The sequence below is a fragment of the Jaculus jaculus genome, chromosome 4 (assembly GCF_020740685.1).
Source record: "Jaculus jaculus isolate mJacJac1 chromosome 4, mJacJac1.mat.Y.cur, whole genome shotgun sequence".
Lineage (NCBI taxonomy): Eukaryota > Metazoa > Chordata > Mammalia > Rodentia > Dipodidae > Jaculus > Jaculus jaculus.
In genome coordinates this window covers 175237345-175260115 of record NC_059105.1, presented here as the reverse complement: position 1 = coordinate 175260115, position 22771 = coordinate 175237345, and the positions used below count along the sequence as shown (strand labels likewise).

The window sequence follows — 22771 nt, the reverse complement described above, 5'->3', positions numbered from 1 at the left end:
GCACGTATGTCCTGAAACATTCAGATGAGGAGCTCAGTGAGCACGTATGTACTGAAACATTCAGAAGAACAGTGAGCACGTATGTACTGAAACATTCAGAAGAACAGTGAGCACGTATGTACTGAAACATTCAGATGAGGAGCACAGTGGGCACGTATGTACTGAAACATTCAGATGAGGAGCACAGTGAGCACGTATGTACTGAAACATTCAGATGAGGAGCACAGTGAGCACGTATGTACTGAAACATTCAGATGAGGAGCACAGTGAGCACGTATGTACTGAAACATTCAGATGAGGAGCACAGTGGGCACGTATGTCCTGAAACATTCAGAAGAACAGTGAGCACGTATGTACTGAAACATTCAGATGAGGAGCTCAGTGAGCACGTATGAACTGAAACATTCAGATGAGGAGCACAGTGAGCACGTATGTACTGAAACATTCAGATGAGGAGCTCAGTGAGCACGTATGTACTGAAACATTCAGATGAGGAGCACAGTGAGCACGTATGTACTGAAACATTCAGATGAGGAGCTCAGTGGGCGCGCCGGCGCTGAGCAGGCAGCACGGCAGCGTGTGACAACATTCTGGTGCTTTCACCAAAGCGAGCAGCAGCAGTAGCATGTCCAAGGAAGTGCTTGATGTGGCAGTGCCAAAACAGTGTGAAACCATGGTGGCTCTATGCAAGTGTTTTGCAGGACAGGCAACTGCCAGGTGGTATAATCATTGCAAATAATTTATAATGAAAAGCAGTTTACAATCAAGGAAAGACCAGATAGCTCAAAATTAGGGAAAAAAATCAGTGATAGTTCACAATTCTAGGGTAATATCTACAGTTATTTTTGATAGTTTTAGCCTGTACACTTGATATCAGGGATAATGTTCTTTTCTAGAATATCTCTTTGAACTAATGTCAAGGGACATACTGAGCTGAACAGTACTTTCTAATACATAAAACTTTAGCAACTTCCATCCTCTTGATAGCTTCAAGGGAGAGAAAATTAAAACACACATGAAACAGAAAAAAAACAGAATGAATAGGTAAAGAGTATGACTTGATTCTGTCTTTGGATTTATCAATTAACATGCACTAAATAAGTCTGAATAATAACTCAGGTTTAATTATAATTAGTATTACTTAATAAGAGTCTATAACACACAGTTATTCCTCAATTAAAAACTCTGGAGCCAGGTATGGTAATGCATGTCTTAACCCTTGCATTTGGGAGATCAAAGCAGGATGCCAAGGCTGATGCCAGCCTGGGCTGCACACGGAGAAATGTCTCACAAACAAAACCAACAATCCTTCTGGAGGTCTGGTATCATTTTCAAAATCGATTCTATTCTCACATCCATTGATAACTGTACTATGTGGAGTTCACTGTTTTCACTTCTATCATTAGCTTGAACTTAAGCTTGCTTTATAAACCATTTCCCCACTAACTGAGCATAAATTGCAATGTATTACCTCAGCAAACTGAAACAATGGTGACTTCTGCGGCAGTTCAGTTGACTCTGAAACATCAGGCCTGCAAGTCCCAGAGGACATCTGGAACAAAGAGAGACGGCGTGACCGTCACAGTAGCAGTTCTGGGAGGCTACCGAGAGCAAGGATACCTGCAACATCATTCTTATCCCGATAAAGTAACAGTGGCATCTCTCCTCATTTGTGACAAGACTGGCACAAATAATTAGCGTGCAAAGTTTTATACAAGTGGCCATTCAACGGTTAAATAATCCCAGAGTAAGAGATGGGCAGCAAGGTTCCCAGAGAAATGTCTGTGGAGATCCACACCTGACCTCTGGATTTCCGTCACCAAACATCGCCTCCTTTCCCATACCACGTTGCCTCAATAATTCTGAGCACCCGCTCATGCAAAAGTAAATGAGATCCAATAGTGACTCTTCACAGAAAACAAAACTAAACATAAAAACAGATTTTATGTTTCACGGTTTTCATGTATTTATAACATTAGATTAATGCTTACCTAAGAAAAAATTTCCTCATGAAATTTTCAATAAATTTCATTTTTACCATTTTAAATATTTAATTTTTATGTACTTATGAGAGGGAGGGAGGGAGGGAGGGGGAGGGAGGGAGAATATGGGCGTCCCAGGGCCTCTAGCCACTACAAATGAGCTCCAAATGCATGTGCCACCATGTACATCTGACTTACATGGGTTCTGGGAAATGAAAACTGGGTCCTTAAGCTTTACAGGCAAGTGCCTTAACTGCTAGGCCATCTCTCCAGCCAAACATTTAACTTTCTGTAGTCTTCCCATTTTATCTTCATTACTGACAACAGGCACTGAACCCTTTCACAGATAAAAGAATTCAGGACTACAACAGTGACACTTGCCTTCTTTCATATTCAATCTCACCCCTTTTCTATTTACCCACTTACATACACATCACAAGACATACATATTTACTACACATTCCTCCTAGGGATTCTATTTATTGTACTGTTCTCCAAATTGCCTGGACACTAGATATTCAAGTAGTAACTGAGAAAACAAGGCAAGGTGGCACATGTCTGTAATCCATGGTGGCACATGTCTGTAATCCCAGCGTCATGGAGACGGAGGCAGGAGGATATCTCAGTCACGCAGTCACACAGTCAGTCCAAGGACAGCCTAGGCTACACGGGACCCTGTCTCAAACAAAGTTTTATAAGAGATCATCTAAGAGCCAAGTCAATGTATTCCTGCCTGTATCTGAATGATAAAGTTAGGTTGCCCAGAGAAGACACTTATTTTTTACTTTAAAGGAAAAGTGGACAGAAGTTAAAAAATACTTTATTGTTTTTGTTGTATGTTAGTTTTGAGACAGAGACTTGCTATGTAGTTCAGGCTAGCCTCAAACTCATGATCCTCCTTCCTCTTATCTCCCAATCACAACTGGCTACAAATACTTAATTACCACAAAGTGACTGAACTTTATTCATAAATATTTCTTAACAAAGGGAAAAAATAATCTATATAGCTACCTTCCAAACATAAGCACTGTTAATATTCTCTATGTATGCTGGTTGTAAATGCAGGTAATTTTCTCATGAAAATAGGATGTGGCACTATAGTTACAGAATGCTCTTTTAAATTGTTTTTGTATGGTATGTGTACATGTTTGTGCATGTTTGTATGTGTGGGTACATATGCAAGCATGTGAACATGTGTTAAGGCCAGAGGTTAACACAACAGGTGTCTTCCTCAATTGTTCTCCACTTTATTTCTAGAGACAAAGTCTCTCACTGAACCTGGAGTTCATGGCCTGGGCTGGACTGCCTGGCCTGCAAGCCCAAGGGAACTCTCCCTAGTGCTGGCATTAGAAGCACACGCTGTCATGCCGGGCTTTTATGGAGTGGGGGCTGGGGATACAAACTTACAGCCTCGTACTCACACAGCAAGCACTTTACTAACTGAACCATCTCTCCAGCTCCAGAATGTTCTTTTAAAAATGTATTAATAATTCTCTTATAAAAATATTTTACCATTTAATTTTAACAGCTGTATGTAAACTGAGCTATGGCCTAAAAGCAGTTCCTTACTGAACCTCATCACTGGAGGCCAGGACGTCCTGCTCCAGCCAGGTCCCAGGTCACTGAGCAGAGCAAGCATCTGCAGCACCAACTGTCACTCCAGGGTCTTTAGAGAGCTATGTCACCTCTCCAAGTGGGAAGTACCACAGGGAAGGCATGGGATCATTAATTTGCCACCTGAGGAAAGCTTGATGCCCCATCAAGAGAAAGAAGAAAAAAAAAACCACAGTGAAAAGAAAAACAATAAATCCTCAAATTAGTAGCAACAAAGCTGTGGAAATCCCCTTACTAGATGGAATAACTGAACCCAAAATGAAGAAATTCTGCCTGCTTTGCTCCTACTTACATTGGTAAATAAAGTTTGTTTAAAATCAAGCTTGGAACTGAACAAAAGGTATGAAGCTTCTCTGTAAAACTAAAAAAAATAGCTCTACATGCGACAAATATATTAAAAGGTATTTGCTACATAGGTCTGCCTGATGGTGCGACCTAAACTTCCAGCTACTGACAAAGCTGAGGTAAGAAGATACCAAGTTCAAGGCCTTCCTTGGCTACAAAGTGAGTTCAAAGCCTACCTGGGAAATCTAATGTTATACTAACTCAAAAATACGGCTTTCAAAAGTTGAGGAAGGCTGGGGAGATAGCTCAGCAGTATAGCATTTACTTAGCATGTGTAAGGCCCGAGGACCCCAACCGGCAAGAGTCATTTCCAGTATCTGCACTGCTCCAGGTCGAGCAGCCTTGTCAAATGAACACATGCAGGGACAGGTTCTGAGACATGCACCATTAGGCTGCCCATCACCGTGTGCCACGTGACAGAACGCATGGCTACAGCAGCACCAGCCGAGGCCAGTCCACTGCTGACTGCACGTGACCCTGACTGCTCACTGACCTCTCACTGCAGATTCCATGCAGCTACGAGGAGGTAACTTGCCCTGAGGCTTAGAGTTCATATGAACAATAAGAAAACAATTCAACTTTCTTCTCAGATTATCTGGCCAAAATAACATGTTGACTTGTAAAGTTTAAATTAAGGTTTCCTGTACAAATCGTGAAGATGGGTGGCCCAAAAGTTCCCTGTGAAGACGTGCATTCAGGGAATTGATTTAGATTCAGAACTGTGACTCCAAGTCACCAGGATAAGGGATAGGGAAGCATATCTACTAGGTAGGTAAAGCTATGGCAGATGACAAACATTCCCACCTAGAACCTCACAGCCAACAGTGCCGTTTGACTCAGGTGTCCCCCATAAACTCAGGTGTTCTGAATGCTAGTCTCCCCAGCTGACGACAATTGGAAATCAAAGCCTCCTGGAGGCAGCGCATTGTTGGGAGCGGGCTTATGGGTGCTATAGCCAGTTTCCCCTTGCCAGTGTTTGGCACACTCCCCTGTTGCTACTGTCTACCTTATGTGGGCCAGGGGGTGAGGTCCACCCTCTGCTCATGCCATCGTTTTCCCTGCCATCATAGAGCTTCCCCTCAAGCCTGTAAGCCAAAATACACCTCTTTTTTCCCACAAGCTGCTCTTGGTGATTTCTACCAGCAATGCAAACCTGACTGCAAAACCAATGATTTGAAGGCAAATGGACGAAGTAAGAGTCACTCCTGAGTGCTTGATAAGGAACATACTGATATACACATCTGATGAAGAACTATGGAATTCTATGAAGATAAAACACTACGTAAAACAATTTTGCTAGTTTTGGATCTTGGGTAATGTAAAAACTGCTGTGATATTTTGCCTTATTGCATGCACTTTTATTTTTGTGACGCAAGCCCAGGAGACTGGCCTTTATATTTATGAGAGAGCGAGAGGCAGGGAGAGAGAGAGAGAATTGGTGTGCCAGGGCCTCCAGCCACTATAGTCAAATTCCAGATGTGTGCACCACCTTGTGTGCATGTGCAACCTTGCACGCTTGTATCACCTGTGCATCCAGCTTGAGTGGGATCTGGAGAGTCAACATGGGTCCGTAGATTTTGCAGGGAAACGCCTTCACCGCTAAGCCATCTCTCCAGCCTTTGTTGCATGTTTTTATTTAAAATACTTTACTTATTAGGATGAGTTGCATAGAAGACCTAGCTCACAGTATTTTTCTTATAATAGATCCTGTTCACTTCCTAAATACAAAAGACTATATGTAGTCTAAGATTTGTTCAATAAAGTAACTGAAATAAGCAATAAGGGAAAAAAATTAAAATTTCCCAAACCTGACCCTTTCTTGGAAGTCTGAAATAATAAATGAGGCCACTAGGTGGTGCTATATACCCAAACAAAGAAAAGAGCCAGAGGGGTTTTGTTAACCAGAAATTCAGCTTTCCTTACACCCAACCCTCCCTTTGACTTAGCTCTCATTCTCAATAACTAAGGGAGGGAAAAGTTCAGTGTAATTAAGAATTATGATAAAGTAGAATTTTCCCCCACAGGAGCAACTCAGATAGTAAAAATGAAAGATAAGACCTTCTGATACGAAACAAAATTGAGCCAGCTATGTATGGTAAAAGTGCTTGGAAAGCTAAGTACTGTCAAGGGCTGCTGCTGCTACTTTGCAAGACATGAGGCCCCAGCCACACACTGCTCGGTACTGTGGCCAACATGCAGTCAACAAAAGGGTCAGGCACACACCGTAGCCACGTTTTCCTACTCATTCTAACTGAAATAGTTATTTCCATTCACTTGTTGAATAAACACTAGGTGCCAGTCACAAAGACTGAAGTGTTTAAGCTGTTTGATTTCCACTCACATCCGATGTGCACTTGGGAATAAAACGATGGCCTAGAGAATGTGCCGGCATCTAAGTCGGTCTGCGATAGAAGGACAGTGGACGGCGGCTACGTTACAGAACTGTACAAGGTGGGGCGTTACAAAGGCCTTCTGGAGAAGGGAAAATCCTTCCTTCTGTGGGGAGAAGGAGAGAAAGAATTGTCTTTAGTAAGGAAAGCCCGTATTTATCTCACGAGGAGGGAGAGGAGGTGGAATGATACACCAGGGGCACTACGGAATCAGGAAGGAGCTTTGGGAGATGGATCAGGCTGACAGAAAGTGGAATTGTTCAGAAGTCTAGAACCTAGGCTGGAGGAAATGGGGAGGCAGCAAGGGTTTCAGTCAGAGGAGCAGGGTGATGAGATGTGCAGCTCGATAATTGTGCCCACGGTGTGCAGGGTGACCTTGGCCGGGAGTGACTGGAGGCAGCAGACCAATTAGAATGGAAGGAAAATAAGGCAGCGGAGATGTGGGGCTCCGATTAAACCAGAGACCAATCACACTTGCCAGTCGCCAGTGACTGTCTGGAAGGATGTCAGGGTAGAGGGAGGAGGGCCAGCCGGGCCCATGTCTCTAGGATAAGTAAGTCTGGAAGAGGGATACAGTCGCAGGAAGGAGGCCTGATGGGCCAGGGGGCCCTTCGTGGTAGGCAAGGCAGCCGCAGTCCCACAGCTCTTCTCGGGCACGGCCGTGTTCCCAGCCCTGGGGCTGGGCTACTGTGGGGGCCGCAACCAGCCGACCGGACTTGGCTGCCTTGCCCAAGACCCGTGTTGAAAACCAGTAAGCCTTTGAGAAGTGAGTCCAAGCTTCGCGGGCTTAGACTGAAGGCAATGATGGTGGAATTTCAATGGATTTAAGTCTCCTGAAATAAAACATAACTAGTGTAAGAGGATCATAGCAAATTGATTCAATTGTACCAATGGGTAAGAAAAGAATTTTCTCTATTCTACTGATAACAGAAAGTGTAATAAAAAGCAAAAGCCTTTAACTTTCCCGAAATTGGTGTTTTTTAAATTTAAAACTTGATGTTTCAAATGTGGATGTAGTCATTTGTTTAGTAACTATCAAGACAAACACTTTGTCTCAGATTGTGTCCATCTAATCATTTAGAAGAAATTATGGGTTTAAATCTTACTGCTATGGCTTCCGCGCTGTGAACTGGATGGTGACAATGCGGACCCAACGCCACAGGGCTCTGGCGAGGACCAAGTGAGCGCGTCAGTCTCTGGGCTTAGCATCGTGCAGCCCTAAAGCCCTGGGGGATGGCAGCTCCAGGACAGGTTCAGCACAGGACAGAGGAGCAAGGCCAGAGTTGAGGAAAAATGAATCACCAAGGCCCCTGGATGCCACAGAAGGACTGGCTAGTCCCGCCCCAGGGGACCTTAGACCTGCGACTCTGGAGAGAGACCCTCGCGGGCAGTGACTTTACCCTCCGGTCCCGCTCTCTATTCTGGGGTAAGCAGAGCAGTCACAGGGCCACTCAGAGGACGAGAAAGCACTGAAGACGTGCGCGGACTGAGCAGCGCCTGCGGGGCTGGCCGACCGCCACCTCTGCAGGCCCGGGGTTCGAGGAGCTTCCCAGCAGAGGTAAAAGAGGGCGCTGCACGTTTACAGAACGCACACAGTATTCCACACTCCAACCACACATGGAATTCTTACTTTTATTTTTTTAAAAAAGGATTTATTTTTATTTATTAGAGACAGCGGGGGGGGGGGGGAGAGAATGGGTGTGCCAGGGCCTCTAACCATTGCAAAATGAACTCCAGATGCATGCGCCGCCTTGTACATCTGGCTTACATGGCATCTGGAGAATTGAACCAAGAACCTTAGGCTTCGCAGGCATTCGCCTTAACTGCTAATGCCCTGGAGAGATGGCTTATTATTTTAAAATAAATATAATAAATATATAATAAATGTAATGAATAAATGGTCAACAAATGAAAATCAAAGTAATTTCCCTTTACGCTAAAAGTTACATGAAGGATTTGCTTTTTCTAAAAACTTGAACCTTAAAACATTACCAGTTCCATGAAGGGCAGATACTGTGGGCTGTCTGTTTAGTGACATGCCGCACACACAGGGCATTTCACACGTAGCGTTTATTTATTTATTTATATAGAGACAGGGCCTCACATGGCCCAGACATGCTTCAAGCTCACTATGCAGGTGAGGATGACCTTGAACTTCTGACTCTCTTGCCACCACTTCCCAAATGCTGGGATGACAAGCATGCACCACTATGTCCGTTTCTAGTTTATGAAGTGCTGGGAGTCAGAACCAGGCTTTATATATGGTAGACAGTCACTCTCCTAATTCAGCTGCATCTCAGCCCTTTTGGAAACAATATTTTAAAATTTTCCATTTTGAGCAAGATGGGGGTTATGTGCGCATGCCCCATGTACTGTCTCTGAAAGCCAGAGGAAGGCGCCAGGTGCCTTTCTTTATCACTCGTCTACATTATTTCACTAACAGAGAACACCCATGAGCCTAAAGCTCCTCGTTTCCAGAGTCTTATTGTCAGTCCTCTTGTCTCTGCCCCCTCAGCACCGAGGATACAGGTTTGTGTGAGCAAACATGTCCAGCTTTTTGATTTGGTTTTCCGAGATAGGGTCTCACTCTAGCCCAGGCTGACCTGGAATTCACTTTGTAGTCTCAGGGTGGCCTAGAGCCACCACGCCCGGCCATGTCAACCTTTTTATGTGGGTCCTGGAGACTTAATGCAGACCCTCATGCTGTGTATGTAGTGAGTTCTTTTACATGCTCAGTCATCCCACAGCCCTGATAGACACTTTACACCTAACTGAATATATGAAAATAAGGCACACAGTTCTATATTGTTCGAAGGTACAGTGTGCGCTCCCCACGTCCCTGAAGGAGGTGTGCTATCATCTGTTGACAGGGCATCCACTAACCCTGACGCTGAAGTGCATTTCCTAGATTGATTTCTCCAAGGTACCAAAGTTGTTTTCTTCTTGAGCACTGTGAGCAAGAGAATGAATCACAACAGTAAATTCTTTCAAGGTTCCAATGGACAAGGAACGTGTGTGTGTGTGTGTGTGTGTGTGTGTGTATACATATGTGTACGTATGTGTACCTGATAAAAGCATGCAATTCGCTGCTGATAAAACACATTACAGCCTGCAAGAGTAATGGAAATATTTTAAGTTTCTGAGTTACCTATGAAATACCTACAATAACTTATAGTGACAACATTGTATGGTTATAGGAGTTCTTTCCAGGGGATTCAAAAATGCTTTACAGATTTTATTTTATTAATCTTCACAGTAGTTTTGGGAGTTACAGGTAGGCAATTAGACTATCTCACAGGATGGAAGGCAGAGCAGAAAGTGTCTTGTCCTGTAACAGCATTCATTTCACCATAGAACCAGATGCTCAAGCTAGAGGACTTCCCACACATCATGCATTTTGGCTTTATTCAGTCGCCGAGTAGACATGATCCCTTCCAAAATCCTCATCAGCAGCAATCGTTCTACCTAACTTTTCCTATTTCCCATTGTGCCTGACCCTCCTTCCTTCTGCTCTAGTCAAGAAGTCTTTGTGTTGCTCACACAGCAGACGTTCCAAGCCGCTTCGCACACTGGGGGCTGGATAACTGTGCTTTCTGCACATGTTGACTTGTATCACTCCCTGCATTTACTCTTAAAATTTACTCAACTCTTACTTTTCTAACTTAAATACCTTACCACAATTCTAATATTCCTCCTTCAATTCCATTCCCTCTTATGGGGTCCTTTCCTAATGAGACATCGAGGTTTGTATCATGCAGGCTCTCAGCACAGACACACTCAATCTGTCGTTTGGAGCTACGAGTCCCTCTTTTCTGTCTTGCTCAATATGTCAATTTCCTTGTTCAATCAAAAAGTCTGTGACATAGAATAGTTTTCAAAATCCATCCTAAATAGTTCAAGTACTTACATGTTATATATACATTTGATTATGTATGTAAAGATAAATAAATAAAAACAATTTATAAAAAATTAAATTCTGCCCTTTTATTTGCCAGATGCTTAAAGATACATGATGGAGACTGGCTAAGCTCAGTAACAGGGACAGTGGAAGGTTCAACTCATAATGCCATGCATCTTTTATGCCAAACTGAGAATCAGGAGATGGAGGGAAATGAAAGCCTTAAGTATTGTTATTACCTACCCAGTGACATCTCAAGAAATTAAACTACAAGAACTCTAAAGGCATATCTGCTAGACCTATGAAACTTAAGAGGCCAAAGAAACTTTGAATATGAGATTCATGATTGCAGTTACAGTAAAAAGAAAGTATCTACATTATATAAGAAAATTACCTATATTAAATTGTTCATATTTTGAAAAATAGCCTCTGAGGTCTTTCTGTATATGGTTCAGCCTCAGATCATTGAACAAAGAATAAGGATTCTATACTGGCATTTCACCTTTATAATTACCCTTTTTCTTTTCCCCCTGTGGCAGAATTTTTGTAAAAATGTCACTTTGGCTGGTCAAACCTTATAGTATCAACAGACTTCACAGAGAATCTTTCATTTTATTATCCTGTTGATTTTCCTTAATAAAATATAATTAGATATTTATTGGGCTTGTCTCACATTTATCTGCCTACACAATATGCCTCTAAAATTCTATTCCTGTGCTTACATATTTAGAAAATCTAGGGGTTATATGAGATGGGCAGGTATCTAAGAACTCAACTCTACGGCAGCTCTTAGAGACGGCATCTTTTCATAATCTTTGCTGCTTTACTCTTCCAACAGCTCAAGATGATTTTCAGTAATGACCTAAGTATGTCTACATGAAGGGAGAAAATACAAACACAGAGTGGGACTCTTAAAGACCTAATTACCTCTTCTTTTTTTAAAATAATTTTTAAAATTTATTTATTTGAAAGAAAGAAAGAGAAAGATGTAGATAGAGGCAGAGAATGGACATGCCAGGGACTCTAGCCAATGCAAATGAACTCCAGATGCATATACCACCTTATGTTTCTGGCTTTACATGCATCCTGGGGACTTGAACCTGGTTCTTTTGGCTTTGCAGGTAGGTACCTTAACCATTAGGCAATCTCTCTAGCCCTAACTACCTAGTCTTTAGTCCAGGTCTGCTTCTCCCATGTTGCTTACTTTTAATGGCGTTTAGGGTTCACATCTGAGCTCAAAGGCCCACTGCTGCGACGACTGCCGCTTGTATCAAGCTCTGTTCTTACAACGCAAGCACAGTGGAACTTCCTACTGAGCAGAGTCCAAGAGGCAATACATTATGCAAAAGGGGAAGAAGGTTTCCTTTTCTCTGACTCGCATGCACAAGTTTTACAGCAGCTGATTTGTTTATACTTGCTCTAGAAGGGTGAGAGTGCTAAAAGATGTTTGGAATGCAACACAACCCTAACCCGATTTGTTAACAGAGGTAGGGCACGCTTTCATAATGCGGCGTGTTCTTAGAAATCCCGAGATAGGCTGTCGAAGGGTCAAGCATTTGTTAATGTCCCCCCCATTCACCTTTGGAATATTCAGTCCTAAGTGAGAATGATTTGCCATTGGGTAGTGCCATGTACTGGAAAGAAAAGTGGCACAGAACCACGTGACTGTGGTACGAAGTACAAACACAGCGACCCACGGGCAGAGCAGAGCACTAGAGTACAAGGAAGCACACGGGCCTCGCTCGCTCGGCAGATGAGCGGACAGCAATGAGTACACGAAACAGGTTTTTACATTGCTTGCAACATGAAACTGGATAGAATTAAAATCGCTAAGCTAAACCAAATCTATAAAAATCAACTGTGGACTCCAAATATAAATAACAGTTCATGTGTTATAAATAGCCTGTATGGTTGGGTTTTGACTGTAATCTCAATGTGATACTTACAATTCTTTTGAAAGAGTAAATACTATAGGCTTACAATAAAATTGAACTGACTGCTATTTTGTCTAAACAGCAATGTTGGCTGGGGATTGAAAATTTCTATGTCAAGAACCAGAATGCAAAAAAAAAAAAAAAAAGAACCAGAATGCAGTAAAATAACATGTCCTGAGGACAAATCAACTGATCTTTATTAACTGGGCCCAGAAAATAGGAGATCCCACAAATGCAAACTGGGTGTGGAGAATTTCCACTACCCGTATCAGAATCGCACCTCAAAATGTTTAGGAAAAGCAGTCCAATTACTGCGTCATGAAACCTAGGTCAAGAGGGCCCAAAGCATCTTCTACTCTATTTTAAAGGATAAAACAACTTTGGAATGCTGTGGTTCTAGATATTTAAATTTGTAATTATTCAAATACTAGACAAACTGGCAGTCATATATTTTATAGCTATCCACCCAATAGGAAGTCTAAAACGGGCTGTTTTGAATGGAGGGGAAGGGATGAAACCGACACACCCATGAGACAGACGTGGCGAACAACTCTGACCTGCCCTACTCCTCCCACTGCTGCCTTACGGAACCGCCTGGTGAGCGGTGGGCCAGTACAGGGTGCTCATGGCTTGCCCACCCTTTCTGTCGCCCCTCGCAGACAGCTCTTGAGGTAACATTTCCTGATGAGCTGCAGCCACCAGACTGCAGAAGCAAGGCGAGCAGAATCGGAAGGCGCAGCGCGAGCACGGGGCGCGGGCTTACCTCCGGAGTGCCCAGAGCACGTTCTCCAGCTAGCAGCAGCATGCTTAAGCCTCCCATCTGCGTAGGATCTGAAGGAGTCAAAATCAGACCATCAGCTGGGGGCATGGGCAACACAGACCGCGCAGTGGCAAGTGCATTTACAACGGCAGAAATCCTCCGTAATCATGTAGCTCACATGGAACAAACTCCTACTTTAATAATAACCTGATACTTCTGTACTTTTACCAAGTCTTTCCTCTTTCTCCCCCTTCCCTGTGTGTGTGTATGTGAGTGTGTTTTGAAGGCACTGTGTTACTGGGTAGCCCAGTCTAGCCTAGAACTCATGATCCTCCTACTTCCGTCTCCAAGGGGAAGGGCCACAGACATGGACCACTATGCCCAGCCTTTAACTTGAACTCTTAAGACCCTTCCAATACCTCCATTGTGCCACCACTCACACGCAGCACTTTTTTCAATCCATGGATGTTCACTACATTTTCACAACATGAATCATCTCTCAAAACTGAGGCTTCTTTCCAAACACTGGGAGTTTAGATGGAATATATTTTGTTAAATAAAAATGTACTTATGCTTGTCCTCTAAGAAGTCTGAGATTATTAATATCAAGTTGTTACTCCTGACATGTAAAATCAGAATAAAATGAAAAGAACCAAGCTATCAGACAACACAGGCCAGAGAAATTTCTCAAGGCTCCAAAAGCTTTCTTAAAAATATCCTCTCTTGAAAATTTTGAAAATAAATTTAAATTCAAAGATACGCATTAGACATTTCAAACCTTAAGACATTCTGGCTCTTGCTCAAAATAAGTTCAAGATTTAAAATGATTTTTATGTTATTAAAAGTTTTGTTTTATTCATCAGAAACGGAATGAAAGAATAAAAGCAGCAAAAAATAAACATATTTAAAAGTAAAAATCAAGTTGGGAAGAAGTGAATTTAGTAGAAAGTAAGTGGTTAGGTTGACACTTCGACAGCGACATACTTTCTCAGCTGTCATCATAGAGGCCAGGAGGACTGAATGAGAGTGTTCCAAAGAGAAAAATGTGCAGTTCAAATAACAAAGTCAAACAGGAATATGACTACATGATCATTTGCTATATACCAAATGCAACTTTGTTAAAAGCTTTCTATATACATACTAAAAGAGAGGCCAATAAATTATCATCTCTTATATTCACATAAAAATATTCACATAAAAAGCAGTTTGCCTTTATTGAGAAAGTCTGTATTCTATTAAATTCCACACAGTCTTCTCTCCTTGGAAATCATACATTTGACAATATTGTAAGTTACTGTAAATTTGAAAATGTCAAGTGAAAGAGCAAACAAACAAATATAAAACAAATTACATGTTAAAGAGAATTTAAACTGGTCTTCACAATTCCTTTAGTATTTCCTACATGCAGACAATTAAACATCAGTTTTTTTTTAAATTAATTAATTAATTTATTTATTTGAGAGCGACAGACACAGAGAGAAAGACAGGTAGAGGGAGAGAGAGAGAATGGGCGCTTCCAGCCTCTGCAAACGAACTCCAGACGCGTGCGCCCCCTTGTGCATCTGGCTAACGTGGGACCTGGGGAACCGAGCCTTGAACCGGGGTCCTTAGGCTTCACAGGCAAGTGCTTAACCGCTAAGCCATCTCTCCAGCCCTAAACATCAGTTTTTAATAAAAAGCAATTTATCATGTTGAAAAGGGACAGTAACAAATATCAGACCCATGTTTTTCACTGCACACAAGCTAAACAGAAGCACTAGTCATGGACTCCCAAGACAGGACACAAGCCATTATTACTGAGGTGAATGCCAGGAAAGTACCTTTCTTTCCTGTACTTGGCTTCAGAAAACACTGTTTTTAAAAGCTGATCTAAAAATATCTTATTTGAAGTCTAGATCTTTCTTCTATTTTATAAGTAAAAAAGGAAATTAATTAATGTCCCAAAAACAATGCTACAAAAGATTCTTTTCATACTTCCTATAGTTCACCTACAATTATTATTTGGTTTGTGAAGAAAAATTATATGCAAAATAACCTCTAAATACACTAACCTAGATTTAGAGTTGAGAGAAAAAGCAATGAGCAAATGACCATCACAGAAGCTAGTTGTTGGTGGATCCTCTTTTGGTCTTGATGTCTTGGACAGGCTGTAAATGCTGCAGTGGACTTACAAGTGGACTGAGGCCAGCTCGCACTGAACGCACTGGAGGGAGAGCAGGTCTCTAGTTCACACTGAACACGGGCTGGAGGGAGAGCAGGTCTCTAGCTCGCACTGAACACGGGGGGCTGGAGGGAGAGGTCTCTAGTTCACACTGAACACGGGGGGCTGGAGGGAGAGCAGGTCTCTAGTTCACACTGAACACGGGGGGCTGGAGGGAGAGCAGGTCTCTAGCTCACACTGAACACGGGGGGCTGGAGGGAGAGCAGGTCTCTAGTTCACACTGAACACGGGTTGGAGGGAGAGCAGGTCTCTAGTTCACACTGAACACGGGCTGGAGGGACAGCAGGTCTCTAGTTCACACTGAACACGGGCTGGAGGGAGAGCAGGTCTCTAGTTCACACTGAACACGGGCTGGAGGGAGAGCAGGTCTCTAGCTCACACTGAACACGGGGGCTGGAGGGAGAGCAGGTCTCTAGCTCACACTGAACACGGGGGGCTGGAGGGAGAGCAGGTCTCTAGCTCACACTGAACACGGGGGCTGGAGGGAGAGCAGGTCTCTAGCTCGCACTGAACACGGGCTGGAGGGAGAGCAGGTCTCTAGCTCGCACTGAACACGGGCTGGAGGGAGAGCAGGTCTCTAGTTCACACTGAACACGGGCTGGAGGGAGAGCAGGTCTCTAGTTCACACTGAACACGGGCTGGAGGGAGAGCAGGTCTCTAGTTCACACTGAACATGGGCTGGAGGGAGAGCAGGTCTCTAGCTCACACTGAACACGGGCTGGAGGGAGAGCAGGTCTCTAGTTCACACTGAACACGGGCTGGAGGGAGAGCAGGTCTCTAGTTCACACTGAACACGGGGGCTGGAGGGAGAGCAGGTCTCTAGCTCGCACTGAACACGGGCTGGAGGGAGAGCAGGTCTCTAGCTCGCACTGAACACGGGCTGGAGGGAGAGCAGGTCTCTAGCTCGCACTGAACACGGGCTGGAGGGAGAGCAGGTCTCTAGCTCGCACTGAACACGGGCTGGAGGGAGAGCAGGTCTCTAGTTCACACTGAACACGGGCTGGAGGGAGAGCAGGTCTCTAGCTCGCACTGAACACAGGGGCTGGAGGGAGAGCAGGTCTCTAGCTCACACTGAACACGGGGGCTGGAGCGAGAGCACTCGTCAATTGACGGACATTTACTCTGGTTCCAATTCTCAGCTATTATAAATTGAGCAGCAATAAACATGGTTGAGCATGTACTTCTAAGGAAATGAGATGATTCCTTCGGATATATGCCTAGGAGTGCTATAGCTGGGTCATATGGTAGATCAACCTCTAGCTGTTTTAGGAACCTCCACAATGATTTCCACAATGACTGGACCAGATTGCATTCCCACCAGCAGTGTAGAAGGGTTCCTCTTTTCCTACATCCCCACCAACATTGATGATCATTTGTTTTCATGATGGTGGCCAATCTCACAGGAGTGAGATGGTATCTCAATATAGTTTTAATCTGCATTTCCCTGATGACTAGTGACGTAGAACATTTTTTTTAGATGCTTATATGTCATTCGTATTTCTTCCTTTGAGAATGCTCTATTTAGCTCCATAGCCCATTTGTGATTGGCTTGTTTGATTCCTTATTATTTAACTTTTTGAGGACTTTGTATATCCTAGATATTAATCCTCTATCAGATATATAGCTGGTGAAGACTTTTTCCCAATCTGTAGGTTGCCTCTTTGCTGTTTTCACTGTGTCCTTTGCAGTACAAAATCTTTGTAATTTCATGAGGTCCCATTGATTAATCTGTGGTTCTATTGCCTGAGCAATTGGGGTTGTATTCAGAAAGTCTTTGCCAAGACCAACATGTTGAAGGGTTTCCCCTACTTTTTCCTCTAGCAGTTTCAGAGTATCAGGTCTGATGTTAAGGTCTTTAATCCATTTGGACTTAATTCTTGTGCATGGAGAGAGAGAAGAATCTATTTTCATCCTTCTACATATATGTATCCAGTTTTCCCAACACCATTTGCTGAAGAGGCTGTCTTTTCTCCAATGAGTATTTTGGACATTTTTATCAAATATCAGGTGGCTGTAGCTACTTGGGCTTACATCTGGGTCCTCTATTCTCTTCCACTGATCTACATGTCTGTTTTTGTGCCAGTACCACGCTGTTTTTGTTACTATGGCTCTGTAGTATAGGTTAAAATCAGGTATGGGGATACCACCAGCCTTATTTTTGTTGCTCAGTATTATTTTAGATATTCGAGGTTTTTTGTGATTCCAAATGAATTTTTGGATTGTTTTTTCTATTTCCACGAAGAATGCTTTTGGAATTTTGATAGGGATTGCATTAAATGTCTAGATTGCTTTTGGTAAGATTGCCATTTTCACAATACTGATTCTTCCAATCCAGGAACAGGGGATGTTTTTCCACTTTCTAATGTCTTATGCAACTTCTTGCTTGAGTATTTTAAAGTTCTCATTGTAGAGATTCTTTATTTCCTTGGTTAGGTTTATTCCAAGGTATTTTATTTTTTTTTATACAGTTGTGAATGGGAGTGATTCTCTTAATTTCATCCTCTGTGTGTTTGTTGTTAGCATATATGAAGGCTACTGATTTCTGTGTATTTATTTTGTATCCTGCTACATGGCTGTAGGTTTTGATCAGCTCTAACAGTTTGCTAGTAGAGTTTTGAGGGTCCTTTATGTATAGAATCATGTCATCTGCAAATAACGATAACTTGATCTCTTCCTTTCCAATTTGTATCCCTTTTATGTGTGTCTCTTGCCTTATTGCTATGGCTAAGACTACCAGAACTATATTAAATAAAAGTGGGGACAGTGGACACCCTTGTCTTGTTCCTGATTTTAGTGGAAAAGCTTCCAGTTTCTCCCCATTTAATAATATGCTGGCTGTAGGCTTGTCATAAATAGCTTTTATTATATTGAGATATGTTCCTTCTATTCCCAGTCTCTGTAGGACTTTTATCATGAAGGGATGTTGGATTTTGTCAAATGCTTTCTCTGCATCCAATGAGATGATCATGTGATTTTTGTCCTTCAACCCATTTATATAATGTATTACATTTATAGATTTGTGTATATTGAAACATCCCTGCATCTCTGGGATAAAGCCTACTTGGTCAGGGTGAATGATCTTTTTGATATACTCTTGTATTCTGTTTGCCAATATTTTGTTGAGAATTTTTGTATCTATGTTCATGAGGGAGATTGGTCTGTAATTTTCTTTTTTTGTTCTATCTTTGCCTGGTTTTGGTATCAGGGTGATGCTGGCCTCATAGAAGGAGTTTGGTAGAATTCCTTCTTTTCTCTATTTCCTGGAAAAGCTTAAGAAGCAATGGTGTTAGCTCTTCCTTAAAGGCCTGGTAAAATTCAGTAGTGAATCCATGTGGGGCTGGGCTTTTTTTAGTTGGGAGATTATTGATAACTGTTTGGATCTCCATGTTTGTTATAGGTCTATTTAAGTGATTAATCTCATTTTGATTTAATTTAGGTAGGTCATATTAATCAAGGAAATCATCCATTTCTTTCAGATTTTCATATTTTGTGGAGTATATGCTTTTATAGTATGTCCCTATGATTTTTTGAATTTCTCTGGAATCTGTTGTGATGTTACCTTGTTCATCTCTGATTTTATTAATTTGTGTCTCTTCTCTCTTTCTTTTGGTCAGATTTGCTAAGAGGTTATCAATCTTGCTTATCCCTTCAAAGAACCAACTCTTTGTTTCATTAATTCTTTGGATTGTTCTTTTTGTTTCTATTTCATTAATTTCTGCCCTAATCTTTATTATTTCTTCCCGTCTACTGATTTTTGGTTTGCCTTGTTCTTCTTTTTCCAAGGCTTTAAGGTGAAGCATTAGGTCGTTTACTTGCGAACTTTCTAATTTCTTAATATAGGCACTTAAGGCTATAAATTTACCTCTTAGAACTGCCTTCATTGTGTCCCAGAGATTTTGGTATGTTGTGTAATCATTATCATTTGACTCTATAAATTTTTTGATTTCCTTCTTGATTTCTTCATTGACCCATTCATCATTTAGTAGTATATTGTTTAGTTTCCATGATTTTGTGTATGCTCTATAGCCTTTCTTGCTACTGATTTCTGGTTTAATTCCATTGTGGTCAGATAGAATGCAGGGAATTATTTCAATTTTCCTGAATTTGTTAAGATTTGCTTTGTGTCCTAATATATCGTCTATTTTAGAGAATGTTCCATGTGCTGCTGAAAAGGATGTATATTCTGCAGCCTTTGAATGAAATGTCCTTTATATATCTGTTAGGACCATTCCTTCTATGACCTCATTTAGTCCAGATGATTCTCTGTTTATTTTTTCTGGAATGACCTGTCAATTGATGAGAGTGGGGTGTTAAAGTCACCCACTACCACTGTGTTTAGTGTTATCTGTGACCTTAGTTCTAATAGTGTTTGTTTGATGAATTTGGGAGCCCCCATGTTAGGTGCATATATGTTTAGGATTGTAATGTCCTCCTGTTGGAGTGTGCCCTTAATCAATATAAAGTGACCTTCCTTATCTTTCTTAACTAATGTTGAACTGAAGTCTTCCTTGTCAGATATTAGGATAGCAACCCCTGCTTGTTTTCTAGGCCCATTTGCTTGAAACACCGTCTTCCAACCTTTCACCCTAAGGTAATGTCTATCCTTTGTAGAAAGGTGAGTTTCTTGGAGACAACAAATTGTAGGATCCTGCTTTTTAACCCAGTCTGCAAACCTGTGTCTTTTCATTGGGGCACTGAGGCCGTTGATATTAAGAGATATGATTGAAAGGTGTGTATTTATGTTTGCCTTTTTTTTTTTTTTTTGTGGTTCTGGTTCTACCTGTGCTTTCTTGTGTTAACTAGTATTTGAGTATTGCTTGTTTTTTCTAGGTTTCTTATATTTGTGCTTTTCCTTTTCTTCAGCATGGAGGATTCTATCAAGTATTTTCTGTAGAGCTGGTTTTGTCTTCAAATACTCCTTTAACCTGCTTTTGTCATGGAATGTCCTTATTTCTCTGTCTATTTGAATGGATAACTTTTCAGGATAAAGTAACCTTGGTTGACAGTTGTTATTTTTCAGAACTTGTAATATATCACTCCAAGCCTTTCTGGCTTTAAAAGTTTGTGTTGAATAATCTGCTGTAATCCTGATGGGCTTGCTTTTGTAGGTAACTTGATTTTTCTCTCTAACTCCTTTCAGTATTTTTTCTTTGGTGTGTGTGTTTGAAGTTTGATTATAATATGGCAAGGAGAGGTTCTTTCCAGGTTTTGTCTGGCTGGGGTTCTAAAGGCTTCCTGTATCTGTATTGGCACCTCTTTCCCAATTTGGGGGAAGTTTTCAGCTATGATTTTGATGAAGATGCCTACTATGCCTCTCGAGTGGAGTTCTTCTCCTTCTACTATGCCCTGAATTCTTATATTTGATCTTTTCATAGTGTCCCGGATATCTTGAAATTCCCACTCATACTTCTCTATAAGTTTGTCTTTCTCTTTGTTGGACTGTATTAGATCTGCCACCTGGTCTTCTAGCTTAGATATTCTGTCTTCTCCTTCATCCATTCTACTGGTGAGATTTTCTACAGAGTTTTTTATTTCATTAACTTTGTTCTTCATTGCTAGTAATTCTGACTGGTTTTTCTTTATTGTTTCTATTTCCTTATTTATGTCTTGTATTGCCTTCTTTATTTCATGAAATTGGTGTCCTCCATCTTCTTTGATTTCCTCTTTGAGTTCCTCTTTGACTCCTTTGATTTGTTCTCTGACTTCTTTGAACATATTTACAATCATTCTTTTGAAATCTTTCTCAGGCATGTCCTCTAACTCGTTCTCAGTGGAGCTCATTTGTGATGCATTAATACTTTTAGGTGGATTTATATCATCTTGCTTTTTAGTGTTTCTTGTGTTATAATGTATATATTTTTGCATCTTGGGTTACGTTAATGCTTGGATTAGCTAGCTGGGTATTCTTAGCTGTATCAATTGATTTGATGTTATATATTTTCAGAGTAGGAGCTTAAGGTGTTAGGTGTGGCTCTTAAGACTCTCAGAGTATCTACAAAGGTGCTCCTAGGGGTTGACTTTCCCTGCTCTGGGAGTATTTAAGCAGTCTGAGTGGAATAAAATACAGGTAGATTCTAAAAGTTAACTAAACACTGTACCCATTCAATCAAAAACAGCCCCAGGTATGTATGCCAGAGTAGTTATTATAACAACCAGATCCTCTATCAACATAGAGGTTAAGATTTCTGGTCTGTTGAGGGTTCCAAGTCAGCTTGTGACCAAGTGAGACCCTTCCCTGGTGCAATCCCAGTTACCTTGGATGATTTTGGTCTCAGTCAAGTTGCTGCCTGGTCGTTGGGCTGGTGTTCTGATTTCTGGAGCTGGGCACTGGCTTTTCCTGTGGGGCAAACCAAGCCTGGCAACTGTGGCCCCGAAGATCAGCACCCCTGCTGCTGGAACTGCTGCTGCTAAAGCTGCCTCTGCCGGGTCTGTCAGCAGCTGAAGCTGCTGCTGCTGGGCCCACCACTGCTGCTGCTGCTGCTGTAGCTGCCACTTCTGGAGCCACTGCTGCTGAAGCTGCTGCTGCTTCCACTGATGCTGCTGGTGGTGGGTCTGCCACTGCTGCTGCTCCTCGATCTGCTGCTGCTGGGGCCGCTATTACCAGTGCCGGAGCCACTGATGTTGCTGCTGAACTCTCTGCTCCTGCTTGGGTCCCGCTGTCGGCTCAAGTTGGCGTGGCCGGTCCCGGGACTGCTGCTCTGTTCGCCGGAGCTGGGCTCAGGCGGTGGGGGAGGGGAGGGAGCCGCAGCTGCTCCAGTTCTCTCGCTGCTCCACGTGTTCTTCTACCTCGCGGTCTGCTCCTCTGCTGCTCACTGCCGCTTTCCCCTCACGTTTCCCGAGTTGCGGAGAGCGCCGGTGTGAGTGGAAGCTCCCGCACCTCGCTTTTCCTGCAGCTGGAGCCGAGTCTGGCGGCTTTCTGGAGCGTCCCACCACCACTGTGGTTGGCAGAGCTGCCAGGGCCACTTTTGCCAGCCTGTGCGGGCTCTGGATCTCTTCTAGTTCTCTGCTGCCGCTTCAATTTCCTATACACCTCACTTTTTAGTAAAAGTGTGTATTTTGCTGAGTATTTTTGGTCTTTTTCCCCCCAGGATGCTTTGGCGTGGTACCTATGCCACCATCTTAACTGGAAGTCCCTACGTGTGGCTCTTTAAGTATCAATCATAACCGTGGAGCTTCTTCAGATAGCTTTGTAGTGTGTTTATGCATTCCTTAATGTATTAGCATAAAGTTCTATGAGCTCCATATTGCAGTCTACTTCTCCAAACTGTCAATGTCAGGAACTCACAGACATTTGGAACTTGATCTCTTATTTCCTTTCCTTAATTACACAGGCATTCTTTGTATAAAGTATGTGTGACCAACATTTAATTCACACTGTGGCAGTATAACAATCTAAAAGAAGAATTGCTGGGGTGAAATTGGGGGATTGGGCAAGGTGGGAGAGGAGAGTCTGTGCTTACCCATAGAGCACCTTCCATATTACAAGAAGTTTCATTTTCAGGGCTAGAGAGATGGCTTACTGGTTAAGCACTTGCCTGTGAAGCCTGAGGACCTCAGTTCGAGGCTCGATTCCCCAGGACCCACATTAGCCAGATGCACAAGGGGACACACGCGTCTGGAGTTTGTT

The 22771-nt window shown here is 42.4% G+C and overlaps 1 protein-coding gene across 4 annotated transcripts in view; it reads right to left on the bottom strand.

The window, feature by feature from the left end:
• Bbx (BBX high mobility group box domain containing) overlaps positions 1–22771 on the bottom strand; it is a 277763-nt gene that overhangs the window by 78713 nt on the left and 176279 nt on the right. For 3 of the 4 annotated variants that reach the window (XM_045146693.1, XM_045146691.1, XM_045146690.1), the window contains 2 exons: positions 12927–12994; positions 1472–1552 (listed from right to left, as the gene is read on the bottom strand). In XM_045146693.1, the coding sequence (XP_045002628.1) occupies positions 1472–1552; positions 12927–12994 (149 nt within the window). The remainder of the gene's footprint in view (positions 1–1471; positions 1553–12926; positions 12995–22771) is intronic. The other variant, XM_045146692.1, reaches the window with a different exon arrangement.